Source organism: Aythya fuligula, chromosome 1, assembly GCF_009819795.1.
Source record: "Aythya fuligula isolate bAytFul2 chromosome 1, bAytFul2.pri, whole genome shotgun sequence".
Lineage (NCBI taxonomy): Eukaryota > Metazoa > Chordata > Aves > Anseriformes > Anatidae > Aythya > Aythya fuligula.
In genome coordinates this window covers 38,707,407-38,728,951 of record NC_045559.1, presented here as the reverse complement: position 1 = coordinate 38,728,951, position 21,545 = coordinate 38,707,407, and the positions used below count along the sequence as shown (strand labels likewise).

The 21,545-nt window shown below is 37.6% G+C and overlaps 1 protein-coding gene across 2 annotated transcripts in view; it reads right to left on the bottom strand.

The window, feature by feature from the left end:
• LGR5 (leucine rich repeat containing G protein-coupled receptor 5) overlaps positions 1 to 21,545 on the bottom strand; it is an 89,209-nt gene that overhangs the window by 10,376 nt on the left and 57,288 nt on the right. Inside the window, exons 5-15 of one of the 2 annotated variants that reach the window (XM_032207333.1) lie at positions 15,864 to 16,079; positions 13,042 to 13,113; positions 10,478 to 10,546; positions 8,325 to 8,396; positions 7,445 to 7,516; positions 7,272 to 7,340; positions 7,070 to 7,141; positions 4,227 to 4,292; positions 3,946 to 4,017; positions 2,930 to 3,001; positions 887 to 1,012 (exon numbers count right to left, since the gene is read on the bottom strand). In XM_032207333.1, the coding sequence (XP_032063224.1) occupies positions 887 to 1,012; positions 2,930 to 3,001; positions 3,946 to 4,017; positions 4,227 to 4,292; positions 7,070 to 7,141; positions 7,272 to 7,340; positions 7,445 to 7,516; positions 8,325 to 8,396; positions 10,478 to 10,546; positions 13,042 to 13,113; positions 15,864 to 16,079 (978 nt within the window). The remainder of the gene's footprint in view (positions 1 to 886; positions 1,013 to 2,929; positions 3,002 to 3,945; positions 4,018 to 4,226; positions 4,293 to 7,069; positions 7,142 to 7,271; positions 7,341 to 7,444; positions 7,517 to 8,324; positions 8,397 to 10,477; positions 10,547 to 13,041; positions 13,114 to 15,863; positions 16,080 to 21,545) is intronic. The other variant, XM_032207334.1, reaches the window with a different exon arrangement.

Genomic DNA, 21,545 nt, shown 5'->3' with positions numbered 1-21,545 from the left:
AGTCTCCTTCCTTGGAGACCTTCAAAGGCTGTCTGGATGTGGTCCTGGTCAACTGTCTTCGGGTGGCCCTGCTTGCGCAGGAGGTTGGACAAGATGACCCCCAGAGATCCCGTCCAACCTCAACCATTCTGTGATTCTCTCACTATGTTCACACTGTTTAATTGTTTCAAAAATTACAATATCTTTTACATTAAAATGAGGAAAAAATATATTTTGAAGTTGGCATCCGCCAACTACAACATAAAATCAAGGGGGACTTAGGAGAAACTCTCTAATATCCTGAAGTCAGAGGCAAAATTCTCTACTGTGACTTCCTTATGGTCATCCAGTGACTGGCAGAGCTTCAGATAATCTCTAGAGATTATTTCCTTTGTCTATCATAGAGCATCCATCAACAAATTATTAGCATCAAAGTATTTAAGTAATAACTGTAAAGTATTATCTTGATCAAATATTACAGGAAAGAAATAATGTTCATTTCTACTTGAAACAAAAATGGCAAAGTATTTTGGAACTTCAGGAGTATATTCTTGATATTTACTGAATTCTCACTAAATATAAGGGAGGTTCTGTAAGCACAGTCCAGTAGAAGGAGATATCACTAAGCTGCTAGCAATATTGTTTTAACAGCTTTTGAAACATATCACCAGGAAGCAGATGTGGCTCATATTAAGCAAGTACTGGGGTTAATATTTCAAAACACTTCATAGTTCTTCAGTTAAAAGTGAGCATAATAAAATAACTCTATCATTTTTATCATATTTGCTTTAGTTTTAATACCACAGATCAAAGACTGACAATACGAAGCAACATGCCTTACACACTGACACACCTTCCACTGCACATGAACACAAATGTGGCTTATTAGTTTTAATGATATACTCACTTGAGTTCTGGAAAATTTTCAGATGATATCAAACTTTGTAGGGCATGATTTCCTGTTAATTTTAAATGAGTTAAACCATGTAGACCCGTCACAGGAAAAGAGGACAAAAGGTTGGATGACACATCCCTGCATAACAGCAAATAAAAATCAGCTTACAGGTTCTCATTTTTTTTCTTCAGTGCTAGAAGAGTCATGTTGGAAAAACAGAGTATACTATTCTAAATTGATACAAAATGAATACATTATAGAGGCCCCAGTCAGCAAAGCAAAGCTGCAGCAACACCCAGGAGTATACACCTATGTTTCTAGCACAAAGCTAAGGGTATATACCTAGCACTTCACTAAGAATAATCTTTGTTGTCAAATTTTGACTCCAAGAATGAGTTTAAAAATAATTAAATAGAGTGTTGAATTCGAGGGAGCCAATACCAGAACGATTTCCCCCCACCCTAAAAAAATCAGTGCGATACGAGAGAGGATGGCTGCTCTGAAATCTACACAAGGAGGAGCTCAGGTGTATGGGGAGGAAGTGTGTTTTAGAGGAGGACAGGTTTGGGCTGGAGAGAGTAAAGGTGATACTTCTATGCTAAGGTTTGTCTGAGGAGCTGAGAAAATGCAGATGAATACAAACACATGACTTGGCAAAGTAAAACAGGTGAATGACAAAGTGACTGTGATAAAGGCGATATGTAATCAAAGAGAGGGAAGTTCAGATGTATTCTGTTCTCTTTTACCCTCCCTCCCTTCCATTTACTGTATAAGCCTTTTCAGTTCTCTTCATACTAATCTAAACTGCAATATGTAAGATGGTTAATGCTCAAGGAGAAAGAAGGGGAGTCTGATGCTGCTGAGATGTTTTTATGCTCATGTGTGGATGGTAAAGTTCCTGTCTCTAGGACAATCTAAATCTAAAGGTCTAGTCTTAAAGTAAGAGGTATGCACTGGTCTTCTACATTTTCTGGTATAGTGCACTTGTGTTTGTGCATGCATGTGTCCTACTGCTCGCAACACAGTTAAATACCAAAGGTGAAATTCTGGTCCTGCCGAAAAGGCAAAAACTACCACTGACTTCAGTCAGTCCAGGGCTACAGACTAGCATTGCAGGTAACACTCAGTACACTGGTTTACTCTGTGTGTTCAAAGGCTTGTTTCTTTACTTCTGTGTGACTGTTTGGTACTGTTGAACAAATGCAGAATTTATTGCTGGCAGCATGATGTTCCCTCACCCATTCATCTCTAAGAAAGCGCTGAGGAGGAACCCAAAAAGGGATGCCACAGACAATGTTCTGCTCATGGAGATTTTGCACCATTCAGAGGGGAGGTTTCTTCCATTAACAAAAATTAATACCTTTTTCCAAATGCATGTTTCCCATGACTGAACTCCAACTACTGGATTATCTGTATGTCTTTGTGAACAACTTTGGAGCAGGATGACTCCAGAGGAATTTTCTTTCATGTCTTCCCCACACATCCACTGCCTCAGGGATTCACCTTAACAAGGTATTGCAATGACAGTGGGAAGCAGGAAGAAGTTTTTAAAGACAGAGATGCCTGTGAATAAGGCATACACAATTTGGATTCTGATGTTTTGACCACTAACTTCTCTGGCTGAAGTTACTAAGGAAGAAAAACTATTCCGTCAAAGAAGAAGCAGTGAAATAAAGATACTTACTGGAAAATGTTTCTAATTTCATTTTGAATCCAGATCCCTAGTCCTGGTACAGGACTAGTAAGGTATCTGTATCGCTGCTAATAGAGACTGAACTACTAACAAATGTAAAGAAGCAAGGCAGATAGACTGACATGTTTCTTAGAGCCCAAATCACTGTGATTATACTCTGGTACATGACGCTTCACCATAATACCTACGGGAGTTAGTGAAGTACAAGACAACAGACATATAGAAATGGATTCAACAGATCAGAAGATTAGAATACAGAAAGCCTCAAGTTCTGCTGAGTGGGGCACCAAGTTACAAAATTTTTGCACGTTCTTGCAAGAAAAATGTGAAAATTTAAATGTAAAAGACATATAAATACTTACAGTTTGATCAGAGATGGTAAAGAAGAGAAGGCATTGGGGTGAATAATTTTAATTTTGTTCCAAGCTAAATCCCTACAAGAAAAGTGAGTAGAAAATTACATACCCGCTGAGTGAATATGGAAGTTTTCATACACTTGATTAGGGTGCCTAAATATAAAAAAGGTATTAATTACATGCAAATATTTTCAATAAACTTCTACATATCTCAAACTGCAAAAACTTTTTACATTTTTTTCAAATTATGTTAGTCAGTTAATGGTGTTAGTTACTAAGGTGACAGCATTCTCTAAAACTTAATGACTTTTACAATCCAACTTTGTTGTTTTCAGCCTGCTTCACTGTTTCCCAAAGCAGCAGAAAGAGGAGTGGGGTATATGGACAACTTCTAAGAGGCCCTTATGACATGACTAGGAACAGCAAATCCATTGTCAATAGGCTTAATTTCTTAATAACAATCTTCACCACCCCTGAAAAATAATAATAAAGAAAAAAAAACCTGCAAGCAACTAATTTTTATTTTTTTTTAATGATGGGTTTAATTCTTCAAAAACTTAAAAAAAGTAAAAACTTACAAAAGTAATTTCCCAACAAAATTATTCTACTGTCTCTATGTGAATACCAGAAACACATACAAGTTTGAAATCTATTTCTTATTGTTCTTCTTTATAGAGAACAGTGTTCTCTATAGAGATTTCATGCTCCCTAGAGATGATTCTTATGTGAACCTGCCATCAGATGCTAGTTTTGGCTCAGTATCTCTCTCCACCTCTATCAGAAATGTTCACAAGTAACAACAGCTTTTATAGCTGGAAGTTACATCTTTGAATTCATTGCTGCAGATGCTAAGCTTCACAGTGTTTATTCTGCTTTCACAGTTATGACTTAACGGATGAAAGATCAAAGCCAGGAAAAATAGAAACAAGGATGTTTTGGGGCAAACAGTGGACAGACATAGATAGTAAATATGCCCCATGCTTTTGAGAATTCAAGTGAACCACTGCTTGGGCTGTACTCACAGAGAACGAAGAGCAGCCAGCTGCCGAAACGTGTCTGCTTTGATTTCATCAATTTCGTTATGATGCAAGTCACTGAAATAGCAATAAGAATCTCCTTAGTTTACAAGGCACCTGGAGGACGCTTCACGGTATTTTAGACTATTTATGATCCACTTTGGTGCATTGTAAGGGTATGTATTTGGGATATGTCAAATGTTCAGCAGTAACCAAATTAATGATGCTCAAGCAAATTTGTATACAGATGATTCTTGTTAGGCCTTTTAGAATAGTTTGAAGCTTACATTTTTTGAAGTTTTTTACATGCAGTAAAACAGGGTAAATCTTCCAGCAGATTATAAGACAGATCCCTGTAATACACAAGAGAAGAAAAGATTAATATTTAAAGTAACGTCAAAAGAAAAAGATTTCCTTTCCTTGTGTCTCTTCATGCTCAATTTAAAATAGCTTGTTTTTACAGGAGAATAGAAATGAGTGGACTCAGTTATCATCTCTCATCTGTCAGATTTTTATTTCTAACTGAGGAGGAGATATGAGGGGAAAAGGTAGGATGTATTAACTCCATATCCTACTTCTGCAAATTCCTTGCATTGTCTGACAATTTCCTGCCTGAAGCATGGACTTCTGAGTGTTTTACAATATCAGCAGTCTGCTTCAAGGGAGTACTGGCTTTGCATCACAGACTTCATGTTCATCATGTTTAACTTGACAAATATTTAAACCATTTTAAATGATCTATTAAATACACATATACATATATGTACTAGATATTCACATTTTGTCAGAGAATATCCTATATTTTTCTGGCAATAATCACAATGAACTGTAATCAGCTTTCCGTTCTACACTTTTAATTAAGCAGTATTGCCTCTGATCCTTAGAACTGTTATGTCTTATAACTGAGTGATGTGGTTAAAGATATTGGAACTAACTTTGAAATCAATCACTACATGGGAGAAAAAAACTCTTAAAATGACTTGAGCCAAAACTCAACAAATTACAGAATAACTGAAACATCTGGACTGATTTATAGTATAATCTAACTAATCAAAAACAAGCCCAGGCAATTTGCAGAAATTGGAGGGAAAAAAAAAAAAAGGAAAAGAACCAAACACCCCTCCCCTTCCCACTCTCAATAGTTTCATCATATATATACGTCTTGTTTGGGGAAAACTGAATTGGAATTTTGGTGGTGGAAAGAATATAGAGTAAAAGCTCATACCTATAATTACAAAAAAATGCCATTTTTTCCACAATTTTTAAATATTATCAACAAAAAGAGTAATCTGTTATCATTCCTGCTTCAAATCCTTTAAAACTGGATCACATCTACCCATTTACTTTCTGGAAAAAACAATTATTTTCACAATTACTATTCTGATAGGAGCATTTTGTCGATTCTATATTTGACTTGTAAAAGTGGTGCAAGTAATGACAGTGTGTTATTTTAATGAATTCCACTCTGTTTTACTGTGCACAAAGGCTACCACTAATAAATACATATTTTTGTAACAGCAGTGTTACTGCCCCTAATTCTGTGCTCTTCACTGGTGTGGTCCAGATCAGACACGCCAGAGAGTTCAAGTGAGTGGGAAGCTACCAAGCCAAGGTACAAGGTATTTGAGGATTTTTTGTCTCTTCGTTAATAAATAAGACTCTTGGCAGCAGCAGAGGGCCAGGAGTTATGGCTCTGTGTTGAAGTGTGTATCTAACTGTGCTGAGGGGAGTCTACCTTTGCAGATATACCTCTCCTGCAGGTGCACCCGGGAAGTCTCTGTGTTTGTTCATCCACGTTTGGAAGCACTGGTGGCTAGGTAGGATAAACAAATTGGCTTTCCAAGCAGTGCTTGTAGGATTTGTGTCTCAGAGCGGGGTGTTTTGCAGTAACTGAGCCAGGAGGCTGCTTAAAAGGTCACTGTCTCCAAGGAACTGGTTGGGTTCAGCACACCCTTATACCTGGTGCAGGCAAAACTCATCTGTAAGCTTAAATGTGAACTTGGGTACACATTGTAAGATGTGGCATGTTTGTTCCAGTCTGATGGGAACGGGGAAAAAGCAACTCTGTGTACATGACATGGCTGTCAAACTGGTTCCCTGCCCTTTTAAATGTCAGCTTCAATAACATTGGGTGATACCTGAAAATAAAGAATGTGAATTTTCAGTGGAGGCTTCTGCTCTTCCATGAACAATACTGTACAATTTATTAATTGCTACTGTATTTATTTGCCTTCCCTTTAGAGATTATTTATTGTTTTTGAATAATACAGCGCATATTCAAAAGAAAGTCTGTGTGCAGATTTCCTTCTGGCAACAGACTCTGTTTCTGTCTTTTATCATTCTGGAAATGATTATATTGAGTCCATCAACTAAAACTTAATTTTTCTAAAAATGTTCATGACATCCAAGCTGGTATTCAAATAATGTGTTATAATTAGTGTTATTTTAATGTTGGCCAGAGAAGCAATATCAAATGCATTCCTAGTGATGTAATACATAGAGGAAAGTGCTGTTGGCTGAATCTCAAAGAAGCGGACACAATGATTACTTTCGTTAGTGATTAAGCAAACTCCAAGGACATTTTCAAGCTAAAACAATATTGGATATTTAGTATAAGAAGTATGCCCCAACTATGCCAAATAATAGTCTATTAAAATTTCACTCAACTACTTATGTGTGTTTGGAAAAGAAAATAAAAGAGAAGCATAAAAAGTACTCAAAGCTAAACTCCTTACTCAGTTATATTTTCCATTCACTTCACTGAGTTATCTGCCTCAGAAAGAAAAGAAAACATTATAGGAGACATAGAATGAATGAAAGTAAGGCCATGTAAAATGGCTCTACGGCTTTTAAAAGAAAATCAAGAACCATTTTAAGCTGACGTAAAAATACGAAAATTAATTCTCTTTTCCAACAATGTGTGGGAAATCCTTACTGGTAGATGGACTGTGAACTTTTGGAGGCTGGTATTTTTGAGTAACATGGGGAATTGCTCCCTGCTCTGAATTCTTAGGCAGTTAATGTGATACACAGAAATAGCAGCAACTGGGTAATTTCAAAATCATATTGATTTTGTTTGTTCATTAATCTTTTCCATTACTGTAATGTTATTAATCTTACTGAAACGTACAGAACTTGGAGATTAGGTAACTGGTCACAAGCTGATTTGGGGAGAGAGGTGATCTGTGCTCCTGTGAGGGTCCTGTTGAGAGCATTTATAAAAAACATATTATTTTTTTTAGAAATTGTAAAACAAATTTTTACAACATTCTTTAGAAAAAAATAGTATTCAAAAATATAAAACAAAGAAAAAATATTGCTTTAGCACTTACAAACTCTCCAGACTTGTAGTCCCAGTCAGATCAGGAAACTCTGTTATCTGTGAAGCACCATTTAAAGTCCTAGAATTTAAAACATCATTTCAATATAATTGTGGTGAATGATGTGTGGAACAGCTCTAACATTGCAACATATAAAGACAATTAAAACAAAATTAAACACATACAGAGTTCTGAGTTCTGGTAAGTGTTGAAAAGCAGATTTTCCAACAAGCTGGATAGGGTTATCATAAAAATGTCTGCAAAAAGAGAGCAAAAAAGACATTATAATAAATATTTTAAAGGATTCAAAACACATTACATGATTATATTATATGCAAGTGAGTATACTCTGTATTCCCAGCCACAGACTTGGTGCACCTCCAGGCGTTGCCTTACCCACTAGCCTAAGTCCATCAACCATATTTTGAATACTGAAGTAGTCTGTCTCCTTGAATTTAAAACCAGAAGCCTGCCCCCCAAAAATAATCTCCTCTTTCTCCCAGGTTTGCAAACTTTGAAATCCAAAGATGAAGAACTTCGTTATGACATGAGACAAAGTTAGCAAGTGAAGTCAGAACTTCACACACTTGGACGAGGTTGACCATCCACAGCATTTGAGTTCCACTGCATTTTTGAAGCCATTCTGATTTTGCTCATAAAATAACACCGCTCAAGATGAGTTGCTATTTTTCTTAAATTTGTTTTACAATTTCTTAATCTGAGTTTTGCCAGTTCTCATGTATTCTCATGTAAAACAACATGGGAATTGAGACTGGAATCCATCAGGATCAATTTTTGCTATCTTCTACGTTGCCAGTAAAACTAAGAGACCTGTAAGGAATAGTTCAACTGAAAGGCCAAGGCAGCAGTACTCACTTCCTTTAAATAGGGTATGCAAACTGCTACTGTTTCCATGAGGTTGAAGCTTGAGGATAGAAGCTTGTTTGCTTGCATTATTGTATGTTACACTCACAAAAAGATCTATCAGACAAATAGCCACAAATATGGTGTTTAGTTCCACATGCTCTACCAGGAAGAGTCACTGAATAAACTGTTATCACTTACATTGTAATAAGTGACGGATTACCCACAAATGCACGCTCGGGTATTGATTTGATGTTATTGCTATGAAATCCCCTACAAAAGAAAAAATGGTTTACACAGTAAACAAAAAAATTGTGAAGGCACAATCTGTATTCACAATGCATATTGTTTTTTGTTTGTAATAAGGAAAGTGTTTGTGTGTCAGGGTATATCCTTGTTTTCTGGGGTAAGATAGAACTGAAAAAGCAAAAGCAAAAGAAAAGCTAAGAAATAGCTAGACTTCTGCACTTTTCTAAATGAGAGTGCCGTTCAGATAAAGTAAACAGCAAAATGGTATTTTAAAATTAAGATGTTCACAGCAGGAAACAGTGCTTTGTAGCTGTATGTTATGTATGTATGAATGTATCTGTATGTAATGTAAATATACACACATGAAATAATACAATTAACAGTGAAATATTAAAAATAAATAAATAACAATAAAACAGTATATATATATCCCCCTGTGCTTGTTAAACTGCAACTATTTTTTTTTCTGAGATAATAATGAATTACACAAATTTGTCAAGTAAATGATTTTACACATTATATTGTTAAGTCTCCCACAACCAACTTTCTGTTGAAGTATTTTAGATGTGGACATGAACAAACTATCCAATGTAGTTGTGACTGCTGGATAGAGGACCAAATCTTTGTCTCATCATTAATCACTGGATTTTATTCATATGAGTAATTCTCCATTGTGAAAAACAAAAGAAACAACTAAGGTTTCAAAAGAACAATGATGATTTGTGTGGGAAACTCCCATTAGTTCAGTCGGGTATGAAAAAGGCTTCCCAGATTAAATTTATACATTTAGAAAGCCTCAAATTGTTCACTGATGCAAGCACACTTGGTCATTACTTGGACAGGTCCCACATTACTGGTTTCACTTGTTTAGTCATCATGCTACTGCTGATGAGACGCTGCAAGGCTCTGAATCCCTTGTTCTTCTGCATGCAATAGAAGCTGCATCCATACAGATGCAGAATACAAGCAATATGGGGATCCCATTTCATCTAGGACCAGCAAAGAGACTGGTTTTGTGGCTGTATTGACTGGGATTCCCTGCATGGCACAAAAGCTTAGCAAACGGCTTCCCAGGGCACTGTCTGGCCCCTTATCACTACTCTGACTTCAGCCAAGAGCAGATTTTGGTGAATTTCTGCAAAATAGGGTCTACAGAGCTTCTGAGCTGCTTGGAAGAGAGCCCATGCCCTGTGGCACTGCTCACCAGTGATATACCCTGCTCACCAGTGGCTACCTCTGCTACCTCCTCCAGAGCCACACTCCTGACTAGCACGGGAGATACCAAGCTGGAGTCAATGCTACCTGAGGATTCCCTGCTTTGGAAAAAAATCCCAGGTCGCTACTTAAAGTGGCTTTATCATCATCTTGCAATGCAACAGTGCTACAACTGCGTCCAATTGCTATGTTACCTAGTTTTTGTAAATCTCTATGCTGATGGTACCGGTAATGTGGTAAATACTTCACATGGAAAGAATTCTGAACATACACACCGTTGTGTACATTGTGTGTACAACGTGTGAATATTTCATTCATTCTTTTACAATTCAGCTGTTTCTTACAACAAATTTGGCTGGTTTCTTTTCATTGTTGACATTATTTTACGGAAACTATGTCTGTGCATCCAGAAGTGTTTTGTTTACAACGTTACAAAGGAGTAAGGAGTATTTACAGTGAAAAGAAATTGTTTTAATTTAATGGTGCAGGAGGGATGGCAGATAGCATCTAAACCTGATTGGCCAGTAAGAGTGCCATGTTTTTTTTCTTAGACTAGCAGATTGTGTTTTTTTTGGATTGCTTGAAAAAAAACAACTGTTGTGTTTGGAACTTGAAATGAATTAATTGTGTTTATTATTCACAACATTCCAACGATGAAGTTCCTGAAAAAAATCTACTGTACAATGTAGTATAGAAGTTTTCAGAACTTGTATGCTCTAAATTGTATGCTGAGAATTATCTTTTATGCATGTTGGCATGTTTATTGGTTCTTCCTAGAATAATGAGTTTTTAAGGATTACTGATAAAATCACCAGCATTAAAAACGAATCAGTCACACACTAGACAAAACATCCTCCTTCCTAATATAAGTGCTGTACTTCTGTACTTACAATTCTTTTAGGTTTGTTAGTGTCCTGATAGCAGTGGGGAACTCGTCCAGACTGTTGTAATTTAGATCTCTGTGTGAAAACAGATTGTATTATTGGGGTTATGCACTGCATTAAGGATAACATAGACTTGTTAGCATTTGTAACTAAATATCATCTTCCATTCATTGAATAAGTACATACAGGCAAAAGCCAATTAATCCTCAGAAGTGTATGGATGTTTTCTAACAGACTCTATTTAGGGCACATTTTCATTCCTATTTTTCTATCAGCATCCTATTTTCAGTTGTATTCTATCTGTTCAGCAATGAAAAAGCCAAAAGTGGATTCAGATGCTACTAATGGATCTGCTCTTTTGTAAATCACTTATTATAACTTGGAAATTATCAACAGAAAAAATAAAAACCAAACCAAACCAAAACAAAACTTTTGCCTGGAATATTCAAGAAATTTGCACGGTGAGCTGAATTTTATGCAGTTAATTCATCTCTTTATTAAGGTTTCATTTGCCTCTGACTCACTTAGTCTTTCAAGACTTAGATTTAATTCTTGTTTCTTTCTTTCATCTGATGCACTTTTCATGGTCTGTGAGACCAAGAAATTGGAGATACTGGAGATACTGGAGTTTGGAAGGTAAAAAGAAATCTTCCTCTGACTAAAACAAGTGGGAAAACATACAGTTAGTTCAACTTTATCATTAACTATATAGTTAATTTTAAGCCTTGGCAGTGTTCATATGGAGAATGTTTCTAACCACACACATTGTAGGAACAGTAGTTTAGCTAGGGTAGTAACCTCTGCTTTAAGAACTGCTCATGCTGCAATGGCAATTAGACTTCATTCTGGTAAACTGAATGGGCTGTTAGCATACTTCTGTCCTGAGCATGACATGTGCATCCTTCAGCATTCAGGAGATACCTGAAACTAAAATCGAGATGTGCCTGTTTAGTGCGATGCTCCCTGAGTACTGCTTTGTGAGGAATGCCATCTGAAAAACTTGACTAAAAGCCTTTTTGAATGGGCAAAACACAAATCATGGTTTACAATAGATTGAAATTGAAATAGTATCAGGCTGAAGTAATGCAGGCAGGAAACTGCTGTCTGAACTCAACAAGGCTTTCCTTCCTGCTTGTAAATCTCTCTCTCCTGCTTATTGACAAAAAGAGATTACAGGCGTGTACGGTTTGGTTTTGCCCTCCAGTGATATGTGATTTCCAGACCTATGCGTTGATGCAAACAAATGATTTTAAAGCTGGCGTCCATCGTTTACACTGAGATCTCTTTAGATTAGCTTGAAATTATCTGGAAACTGGTCTATACAGTACACAATTACTGCACTTGGGGCAAGTGCTGCATTCTCCTATCACAGCAAAGTGGCTGCACCTACACATATTCCCAGGTTCATGATTGTCCTCTGTGTTTTTGCCTCTTTCATGCCAGGTGGCTGGGACTGGCTTTGCAATTACTTATTCCATTGTTCTTTTTTTCTCCATTTTTGACCAAGTGCCATGTGAATCTCATTTGTAAAAACAAAACAAACTATTACATTTTCCTTCTTCCTTTCCTGTCCCCCTTTCCGGTGCTACACTAAGGGACTTCCTTTCAACTCACAGCAGGCTAAAAATCAAAACTGTAAAACTGCAATCCAGTTTTAAGGGATTGATGCAACTGAAACCAGGGATTCAAAAAAAAAAAAAAAAAAAAAGCAAAAACTTCTTGTTTTCTTATCTTATGAAAATACAAAAATGAGCAGTACACACTTCTGTGGATGATAAAGAAAATAGTTACCTCTAGACCAGCATTATTCAGTTTTGATACTTTGCTTCTCAAACCAGGCCTTTTTGCTCTGCCTTGGTTGGTTGAAATCTCTAAAATCTCTGGAAAGGATTCAGCTGAGTGCAGAAGGTGGCAGATAGAAAGATATGCACAGGTCTACTGTCCCTGTAGCATTTTTGGGTTCCGTTGTCTGCTCTAGCAGACAACATGTTCACTCATCTATGGCAAAAACTTGAGGCAATTTGAATCTTTACAAGCACTGCTCTTTATCAGAGCTCTTTAAAGACAAAAACGGATACAATTGAAATGTTCCTCTCTTCCCTTGCAAAACATACATAATTTGGCTGTTTGGCACTTTTTCTTTTTCCAGGGATAGAAAAATAAAATCATTTTATAACCCTCCTCTAGGATGAGACAGTTTCTTAATGGTAAACATTTCCATTGAGACAGTTTCCCAATCTAGCTATTAGCTTTATTGATTGAACAAGACAAATAAATAGTACTAAACTAGGCAAACATAATTGTTCATGAATAGGCACTTCTTTTTGAATGCCCAGTACAGTTCTCAAATGTCCTTTCAACAATTTATCAACAATGATTATTAAAAAGGCAAACTAATTTAATAGTAAAAAATAGGATTTGCTGTATAGAGTCATTGTAAACCATCATTTAGATCCTGTAGCGATTAGGCAAGCCAAAAACCACGTTTAGCTTTTAGGCTATTTTTTATTCTTTCAGAATATTAATGAAAACACTGAAAAAAAGAGGAAACAAATAAGAGGTCAACTCACAAAGTCTCTAGGCTGTGGAGCCCATCAAAGCATTTCTTTCCCAGGGAGTAGATTCTATTGTTATGGAGATGTCTGCAGGGGAACATTAAGCACACAGTCAGGAAAGCACACTACACACAGTGGACTTAAGCAAAACATTTTGATGCTTCAATCAAAAGAAACTTATTTTCAGGCATGCACCTATTCTATGCAAGTCATGCTTTTGCAAGAGCACGTAGAGAAGGCACCTTCGCCAACCCTTCCCCCTTTCTCCTGACATCTCCCCACCCATGAGGGCTTCAATTTCATTCCGTACATGGGATTTCTTTTACAACCACCTAGATGGTCTAAGAAGGGTATATCCTGAAGGTCTAGGATGAGGTTTGCATATTAAATACTGTGAAATTGGAGACATATTCTCACCAGTTGTTAACTAACATGTTGCCTTAAGAACTGTGGGGAGTGTTAGCTGTTTTAGCTGTATATATGGAAGACGTATATTCAGGGGGTGTTAGAGAGGATGGCATTAAGCAGGAGCAGGTGAGGAGAAGGATAATCAAGCAGAAATAGTCATTAGCCTTGCAGAATGAAAGAAGACACAAAGCCACAGGACAAGAAGTCATAGCTTCACTGAGATGAGTAAGCTAATCAGTCTTCAAAGTGCTTTAACTTGCCTTCCTTTGAAACTATAAAAACCAACAGCTACGTTCTCATATTTTCAGCAACTGAAAGAAACAGTTGTATGTTACATTTTAATCAAAACCATCCATGTGAGGGCTGGTAATGCTGCCTATTTCTATGGTTTTTAGACTGACATAGAAAAAAAAATTCCGTGTGAAGCTCATTAATGTGAGTAGGTAGAACTTAGTGATACTTCAGATTGATTTCTGAAGAGGATGCTTTTTTTTTTCCCAGCAGACCTTTATTTTATTCTGACACTCTGCTCTCATAGGGGAGGGAAACTATGAGAGTAGCACTTAAAAGAAAAGAAGGTCTGTGAATGAGGAACTGCCAAGCACATACCCTTCAATGCTTCATTCTGCTCTGAAAATAATTTTAAAGACCACAGAGCCTACAGAAGTTGAGTCTCCCTGTCCATGAAAAACAAGGTTTCTAATGGCAAAATACAGATGTTTTGTGGGTTTTTCCTTTCCTGTGAAAAACCTAATCATTTTTTTAAAATGACTACACTGAGCTGTAATGCTTTAGTTAGCACGAAGAGTGTCTACGAATTCCAATTATGCTTGGATTGCTAGTGATCGAGCTTCAAACCTACGCAAAATGAACATGCATATTTGCAAAGAGTAGAAAATTTGCCAGACTGAATAGAGTAGGAAACAAATGAAAACAGAACCACACAGGAAGATTTTGACAGGCCAAAAATATCAGATATCGCAGATCATGAAGGATAATTCAATTATTAATCAATACGAAGACCAGAAGACCAGAAATAAACAGGGCAGATGTAAAATAAGGGAACCTAAGTGAGCTGAAACAATGAGGGAATCAAAAAAGGTCTTTTTCTTCTGGATTTCTTATCTGTCCTCATATCACTGTAATTCTGCTATGGATGTAGAGAATGGCATTGAAGACATTCTCTACCTTAAGCATTACTGAGATGCTTAGCTTGGTTAAATGACTCCTTAAAAAAACTTTAACTTGAATGAGACTGTTACTTGATGTAAATAGAGGGCAAAGACTGTGTGCCCAAGGCAGCTATTATCCCCCTATTATTGGTGCATATATTAGGCACTATGCAGAGATGGTGATTATAAAGCTCAATAAAGAACCCTGAAGAATGTCAGGTTCCATGCTCCCACTGGGGTTAGAACATGCTAAAATATGCTAAGTGTCTTACAGACTATGGTTTCAGACAGCCTGTAAATCTTGAATATATTATTCTCTCTTTAATAATTTTAAGATTTTCCAAACTATCCTGAAATAACTTCTCCCCCTCAGTCTCCTCCTCAGTTTCTCCAGCCAGTCTAGAATTTTTTCCATTTGGTGCATTCCCAGAAGATAAAAAACTGAAACCATGTTCCAGAGTATTCCTTCCAGATTTTGGTGTGGGTTTTGCATCTGTTTCATTTAGTTGTATTGGTATGCAAACATATCTAAATACAAAACTACATATACTTTCTATGAAGGGAATACATAGTTTCTACTGGACAGCATTCTTTCCAAGTCACCCAGAAAGCTTTCTGTTCATTTCCTTTTTCTAATCTTCTCTCATTCAGTACATGCTGCTTTGGAGTCTTAGAAGGCAAACAGTTCATCTGTTTCTGTTTGTTTTGCTGACCAGATATGGTGATTTAAAAAAAAATTCCCTTACATAGCTCTTTGCTGGAGACGGAAACTTTTAAGCTAGATCAAAACAAGTGATTTACAAATGTGAGTTTAACTGTAAGAAGATGTAAAAGATATGCTTCTCTAAGACATTTTTTTCTTTCAAATTTTGTTTTATAGTACATATGCAAGCCAGAAAACTTAATTTGTATTCCAAAAAGAACATTTTCTGTAAGAAACAGTATTGACCTCATGGTAAAGGAGTATCGTCATTAAGACTCATGCAAAAGTAGAATGGAACTGCAGCTTTATGGCCCCAAAATACATCAGTTTAATACTAACACTGAAAGGCAAAACTGAGGTTTAGTTGACCCATGTATATAGCGATTTACCTATTGTTTGCCAACTAGGGAAAGACTAGAGGATTGTTAATTATTAAAGGTTTTCTCAAGCAATGCTTAAATTAAACATTGCATCTTCAAGCAATTTATCACAAGGAGGTCAAAGCTCTGCAAAGAAGCAGAGATTGTGGCTAAAAAGCAATCAATAAAACTTACAGAACTACCAAACTAGAGAGGTTTCCAAAAGCATAGTCTGGTATGTAATGAATTTTATTCAGTGCCAGTGTCATTGCCTGAAGTGCTGGTAAACTTCTAAAGGCTTGGACGGGTATTTCTGTCAAAGAATTATCATCTAGCCACAGGTGTCTAAGGGAGACCAAGCCATTGAAGCAGTTGGGGGGCACATAGTTGATGTGGTTGGCATCCAGGCGTCTAGGAGAAAAAGAAATAAAGAAAATTGATTCTGAGAAAAGAACAGTGGATTTACACATGAAATTATCACCAAGAACACAAGGACAGGTAGGAGTTGCCACATCCATCTTTCATTTCCTGGAGATTCTACATTTCCTTCTTGCTTGCAGCCTTATCTGAGACCTCATGTGGTGTTCCTAAGTCTCCTGGTCAGCTGGCTTGCTGCAGACAGCTCTCCTTTGGAGCCGTCAGTTCACTGAGAGCACAGACTAATCACTTCTGAACAGATCCTCTCTGTGGATCAGGCATGAATTTGTTTCCTTTCCAAATTATTTGCAAGTATGGAACAAAAAAGTATAAGAAACTCAGCAGGGCATTCTCTTTCAGAATCTATAAATCACTGAATCATGGTGCCAAAAGCTGACTTGGGTTTCCATATACTATCCAACATTTAAAAACCAAAAATAAAAAGAATTTCTGAGTTTCTGCTCATGTTTTACACCTTCTTAAATCCTGTGTATTCCAATGATTCTAATGAGCAACGAAGTTAGCATTTTTTAATAGTGGAGCAAAGTGTTTTTACACAGAGATCAGTGCTGCTAATGAAATTTATTTACTTTAAAAAGTAAAGTACTTAATGCACTTCAGTTGCTGCAGAGCCAACAGAGGGAGCTCAATTGCACATCGTACCTTCTCAGTCTGCAGGTGATATCTTGCTTTCACACTTCTGCAAATAAGGATTAAATCTACTGAACTCTTTGCAGATATGGCACTAGAAATACTATGTCATATATTCACTGGCGTTTACTTTCTGCAACTTCATGAAACATCCAGATGGTGACCTGTACTCCAATACACTTTTTCTGCTTTTAATGTTTTGTTTGTAACATAAAAGACGCTCTCTAAAACTTTTCTTGAAGACATCTGTCAGAGAAGTAATTAAGTGAATGATGAAATAAAAACAAATTTAAATATAAGTCTGAAAACACTGCAGAACAAACAGACACACCCAGGGTACAAAGAAGTAATTCTGTACAGCCTAAATTCGGTCTGTTTGAGAGAAATGTAATACTCTTTGTGGCGGACATGGTAATCTCTTTATTTAAAGCTGCTTCCTCATTTGCAGTCATGTAAAATGTCAGGTCCATTCTATCTCCTTCTCCATGCTTCTTCTACCTACTGCATGAGAACAAATAATGAACGCTAAGGCTCCGTGCCAGGCTGGCAAATAACTGAGACAAGGTCAGTTGGAACAAATTTATAAAGTTCAGTGTCAAAGCCTTTGTACAATTAAATTTTCAATATAATAACTGACAATGGCAGGCAGCAGAGACAGAGCTTCCAAAATAACTCAAGGGTTGGTCAACAAATGGGTGAGGCTGGAAATGTTTAGAAATAGTCATGCTGTACCTCCCCCATTCCCCAGGCAATAACCATGCTATGCCTGTGTTTTCAAATAAGGTATAATTTGAATGAGTAGATGAGGTTTCTTTGTGTTTTGGTCAGAAGTAAATTTCTTCCCTGTGTGATGCTGGTATGTAAACTAAGAAGTTACAGTTGCATTAGTTTGACAGTTACACTGATTAAAGAATGGAGGCTTTATTCTACCTAAATGTGTTACTGCATTACAGTCAGCATCTTGTTCAATACCACGGCTGAGTGTGCAGCTCTGGCTTCCCCGCTGACTCCAGAGGAGTTACTCACAGAGCCCTTGGTCACATGTTGAAGCCAAAAGTCAGTTGTTTCTATGTGATCCTGTGGCTGAAAAGGCAATATTTCTGTTGTCCTCAGAGAGGTCAGGATTTCTACCTTACTGATATTCAGCAACAAATCAAGGAAACTTTTTTTTTTTTTTTTTATAACCAAAGTTTTCAAATATAAACCCACCATTAGCTACGTAAGCAAAATCCATGAAATAGTACTGCTGTAACATAAGTGAGATCCTGGGTAGTTGGATTATTCTTTGAATAAACTTTGTAAGAAAATGAGAAGCTACAATGATTTGCGTTGCAAGTCCTATTACTGGACTACGTATCCTACCAGTGCTCATAAGAAGTACTGCCTCAAATGCATTTTGTTATCTAATCTTTTTAAAATTTCCAAGTACCATTTTCCCTCATGCAGATAATAAAACATTTCAGTAGTGGTTATGTTTCCTGTCATACTGCAGGTAATGCACACTGATGTATAAAGCATTGATCAAAATCGCTGTTTTCAGCCAATTGTTTTACATGTGCTGATCAAAGTTTTGGCACTTTCAGAACTAAACCCATTAACTCACAAACATGACCCTATTTATAATTGAAAATATATAGATAACATGTGGTGAGTTTGAAAGCTGCTATTATATTCCAGAGAGAACCAATTTAAGGAAACAGAAAAGCTTGATCTCTTCTGATAGGCGGCATGTAAATAAAGCAGCTAGTATGAAATTCACCATGAGCTCACTTAAAATGTCCAAACCTTTCAAAGAAAATGCTTGAGCTATGTGGACTGTATCCCACTGGTGTTTCCTGTGACATACTGTGAATGCTACAACCATATGCATTGTAAATGATGAAAAGATATTATTCATATAGAATTGTAAACATGACTAATTTACTGGTACTCTGAAAAGGGTGAAAGTAGGTCTTTGAATAAGTTTTGATTCAGATATTTTGATCAGTTCAGTATGAACGGACACCTAGTTTTATGCCACTGGTAGGTTTCTAAGGCAATATATATATTTTTCCCTTTCTCTGAGTCTTCTTTCAAGAGTGAGCCCAGCTACCACCTACTGATATATTTGCTAAAGACATTCCTTAATGGCTTGTCAGTGTGTCTTTCTCATTCATTCAAGGTTAAGTCAAATGCTAGGTATGGGATCAGGAAGGAAATTTCTCCCAAGTCATTCTCCCCTCTGAAATAAATATCTATTACATGGACTGCCTCTTCTTGCAGTGATGAGGGACTGAATACAATGAAGGGACTGGGCAAGAGGAAAGCTACAATGACAGACAAAGAAGTCAAGAATACCATGCTTCTTCTGACATTCATTTTAAAATAAGACATGCAAACCCAAATGATAAGGACCTATACGTCACAGGCAGGAGAGGCAGGGGGGTGAGAGCACATGAGGACCAATTTCAGGCATGGCAGACTAACGAAGGGCATGCTCCTCCCTCTCCTACCACCTTCCTCCCCTCCTGAGAAGGATCCATTACATGGGGAGCAGCACACAGGCCTTGCTGCAAGTGTGGGGTAATGATGGAGAAGCGCTGGGGACAGGGCCTGTCTAGGACGGGTGTCACAGGCAGGATGGGGTCACCTGCAGCTCCACCATCCTTACAAGCCTGTGGTGACATGGACCCTCTCAAGGGTTTGTTGATAGGAGGTGGGCTAACGCCCTGTGTGAGGAATGGCAAGAGTGACATCAAAACTGGCTCTGAAAAGTGGTTGTAATGAAAATAGAGCTGGCTATTGTGAGCTTGGTTTTTCAAACATGGCCCTTTAAGCAGGATATCCCCTTCAGTCCACAGGGGAAAATGCTAGGACTATTGTGAAAGCTTAATTACAACACATCATCGCAGCAGTTCCCACAGCTCACTTTCAGCTCTGCCCTTGTATGGGCTCGTACAGCACTGATACAAAGAACCCTGAGCAGCAACAGCAAGACTGAAAGAGAGAAGCCACAAGACATAATTTAGGAGTATTTGTTTCTCTCCAGTGTTTGGTGTAAACTCCATGTGCATGCAAAGCAGGAGGAGGTCTCAACTGAGAGTTTTAGTCCTTAGCATTTTTCTCCGTATCCAGATACGCTGTTCAGGTGTTGTGGCGAACCTGCATTCAAGACGGTGTGCCAGGATGCTAGCAATATAATATAAAATATATTTATATTATATAAATATAGCAATATAAAGCACAAAAATCCAGTTCCAGAGCTATTTTCCTATTAAAATTGGCCCTGAAACTCCAAAAGTGGGAAAAAGTGGGGCCAGCAGGAGTTGTTTTGTCATCCTAGGAATCTGGCCGAACACCCAGATCTGAAGTCCATGACCAGACATTTCGTGTGACTGCTCCTGGCCTCCCGAACAGGTGGCTGCATGCAGAGCACTGATAGGATGGTCCCAGGGGTGTACGAATTGCCAAGTGACCCCGCAGGACAGCTCAGCCAAATGTTAGCTGGCACTGGTCGAAAGTGTGGCAAGGACCCTGTTAACAGCACAGCTTGGTAGACGGTCACAGCCAGTGCCTGGGAGCACTCCTAAGCACTGTTTACTTTGCTAGGCTGGCTCTAGCAATAGTATGTCACTGTGTGGTGCCTAGGAGGACCTCCTTGGAAATGTAGTATGAGCCTCACATTGCTAACCTTTTCAGCACCTGCTTCTCCTCCTCCTCCCACAGATGGAGGTGGGGTTCAGCTACACAGGAAGATTTTTCATCAGTAGTTCTCAGCTGGTTGTGCTAAGGACTGGACCCAAATAAAGGGGTAGCATGCACAGTTAGGGTATCCTTGCACCTCTGCCTTCCTCCCAGCTGCTTATCAAGCTAGAAGAGTGTCTATGCTCTGATACTGGGCTAGTGCTCAATGTTTTAGTCCCTCTTCTGTTATCTAGTGTGCCCTAGGGCTCTAGTAGCTCACATGGATAAAACATGCGGCAAATTGAGACTGCAGTGATGAGTTTTGAGACATCTTCATGTATGTGCACAGATGCATTCATGGGTACACACAACCTTGATTTAAACTGTGGGAAATTCCTCCTTAGGGAGTTTTTGGGTAACTGTTGAGGTACTGGGTTTCCTAAGAAGGATAAAGCCTTCTATAGGCTTCATTATCATGGAGTGTGACACGGAAAACCGCAACGTCTTTTCATGAAAACAGTTCTCTTGGGAGAATGTGATTTCATCAGTTGGTTTGTCTTTTAACTAAAAATCAGGATTATTAACACAAACATACCGGAAAAACAAAAAAAAAGTTGAATAAAGTTAACACTTCTGAAAAAAAGGCTTTTTAATTTCAAGATTGAACTGGATGCATTTCAGAACTCTGTGCCACCAAAGTCTTCAACTCCTTGCTCAGATTAAGAATTTTCTTTGCAATGTCACATATTTGGAGGAGTAGGGAGAAGGAGCTGAAAAATCAAATTTCTGACTGGTTCCAGCCAGGCAGATTATTTCGAAAATCAGAGATGATTTCTAGATAACATTTTATGTAAAACTGCATCATCACCATATGCTCCAAACATATAAACATATCTGAAAAATAAAATTGATTTATAAATACTGTCAGAAAGTTCAAACAAATTTAATTTATATTATTTTCTTATCCTGTATCTGTAAAGTCAAATTAATTTGCTACACTAAATTCCAGCTTCGTAGATTTTCAATGGAGAAAGGATAGTTTATTTTTTCCTCTACCAATGTTTCCAGCACATTGGAAGAGAGACTGTCTTGCATTCTGCCCTGTTTCCTGCTATTAAAGTATAAGTCCTCTTATATTTTACAGGA